The sequence below is a fragment of the Thermobia domestica genome, chromosome 14, assembly GCF_964235325.1.
Source record: "Thermobia domestica chromosome 14, izTheDome1.hap1.1, whole genome shotgun sequence".
Lineage (NCBI taxonomy): Eukaryota > Metazoa > Arthropoda > Insecta > Zygentoma > Lepismatidae > Thermobia > Thermobia domestica.
The window spans coordinates 99,552,673-99,554,220 of record NC_137467.1 but is presented as its reverse complement, the minus strand read 5'-3'; the positions used below and the strand labels follow the sequence as shown (position 1 = coordinate 99,554,220).

Sequence of the window (1,548 nt, the reverse complement as noted above, 5' to 3'; positions counted from 1 at the left end):
AATTACTTGATCACTGATATTTTTTTAGAACGGAAAATTTTGCGGAAAAATGTAGCGGAAAATTTTCCACCTCACATCACTACTTCTAGTAGGCCTACACGATCGCTTACAAAAAAAGAAGCAACAAATGTATCAAATTTGGAAGATGAATTTGGCAGAAAGAAATGACATAACTGATGAATAAAAGTTAAGATGAAACTTTCATTCATATATGAACAGTTAATTATTTTTGTAGTTAGGGATAAAGAATTGCAATATTTTATGCTGTCGCCGATCATTTGAAAGTCAATATGGAAGTACCAGCAAATAAAGTAAAAAGACGCGCGTCATTTCTTTATAAAATTACATGGCGAACGGATTTTATCTGATTCCAAACGGTTATCGTCAAATATACAGGGTTACAAGAGCACTCTGATTAGCCAAGTTAAAAAGACCCAAAGGATTTACTCTCTACAAGCGACGTTTTGCTCATCGCCTCCGTGGCCAAGTCGCGAGACGCTGGAAGTTCATAATTTAGGGAAGAGTGGTGACGCAGTTCGTCAAGCTGCATCCTGAAATGAGTACATACCTTCAGATAGCAGAGGATGAAGGCGAAGAATCTATTGAGTTACCGACAGAAGATGATGGAACATTATTATTATCGACTCTTGCTGCACAATTTCCTGGGACTTGTGGGTTGAAGTACCGTAACCCGGAATCTCGCGCAATGAGAGGCGTTCCTTTAGTTGAAGGAAGACTTCATCCACCTGAAAGTGGTTGGAGGAATTGTGTTTATTATTGTGTATTTCCCAAAGAAAATAAGAGGAAATCATTTAGATGACCATTTAGAAAATTCAACGGCGAAAACAAAACGTATGGAAACAAAACAAAAGTGTTCACACTTAATAGTTCTTGGATTGCCGTGGAAAACAACGAAGCAGCAGTTACGGGAGTACTTTGAGTTCTTTGGAGAGGTTCTTATGGCTCAGGTTATAAAGGATCCAAAGACAGGCCAGTCTAAAGGTTTCGGTTTTATAAGATTTGGAAATTACGAAACACAGATGCGTGTTTTAGCACAGAGGCATATGATTGATGGAAGGTGGTGTGATGTGAAAATCCCTAATTCTAAGATGCTGGATCGAACAGATTATGCAGATGACTGGAGACGTTGGGCGTATCGCAGTGGGTCATCCTACTATTAGTCCTGCTGATTCACCGTCAAGCAAAATATCATTGACTCATTCATTGATCTTCAAACATGTGGATATTCAAAAAAAACAAAGAGAGTTGCAGAAGATTTTGAACTCAGTGACGAAACATATTTTTATTTATGAAGTAAATAATTCATATTGCTGCATCAGTTGAACATTGCTGGTGTGATGATATTGTCGTAGTTTTCTCACCCAGTTAAAAAAATATTTACATATATATATATATATATATATATATATATATATGTATATGTATATCATGAATTACCAGAACAGAGAGATTTATGTGAAGGAATGGTATTTGTAAAATAAAAAGTTGCTATTTTCTGCTAGTGTACTAATAGCAGTACACGTTGTT

The 1,548-nt window shown here is 36.3% G+C and overlaps 1 protein-coding gene across 1 annotated transcript; it reads left to right on the top strand.

The window, feature by feature from the left end:
* The first annotated feature begins 496 nt into the window (after positions 1 to 496).
* On the top strand, positions 497 to 1,219 carry LOC145670669 (TAR DNA-binding protein 43-like). Its single transcript, XM_081739461.1, is given in 2 exon segments — positions 497 to 811; positions 813 to 1,219. Coding segments are annotated over 2 exon segments (624 nt in total). The 5' UTR covers positions 497 to 556; the 3' UTR covers positions 1,182 to 1,219.
* The last annotated feature ends 329 nt before the right edge of the window (positions 1,220 to 1,548 follow it).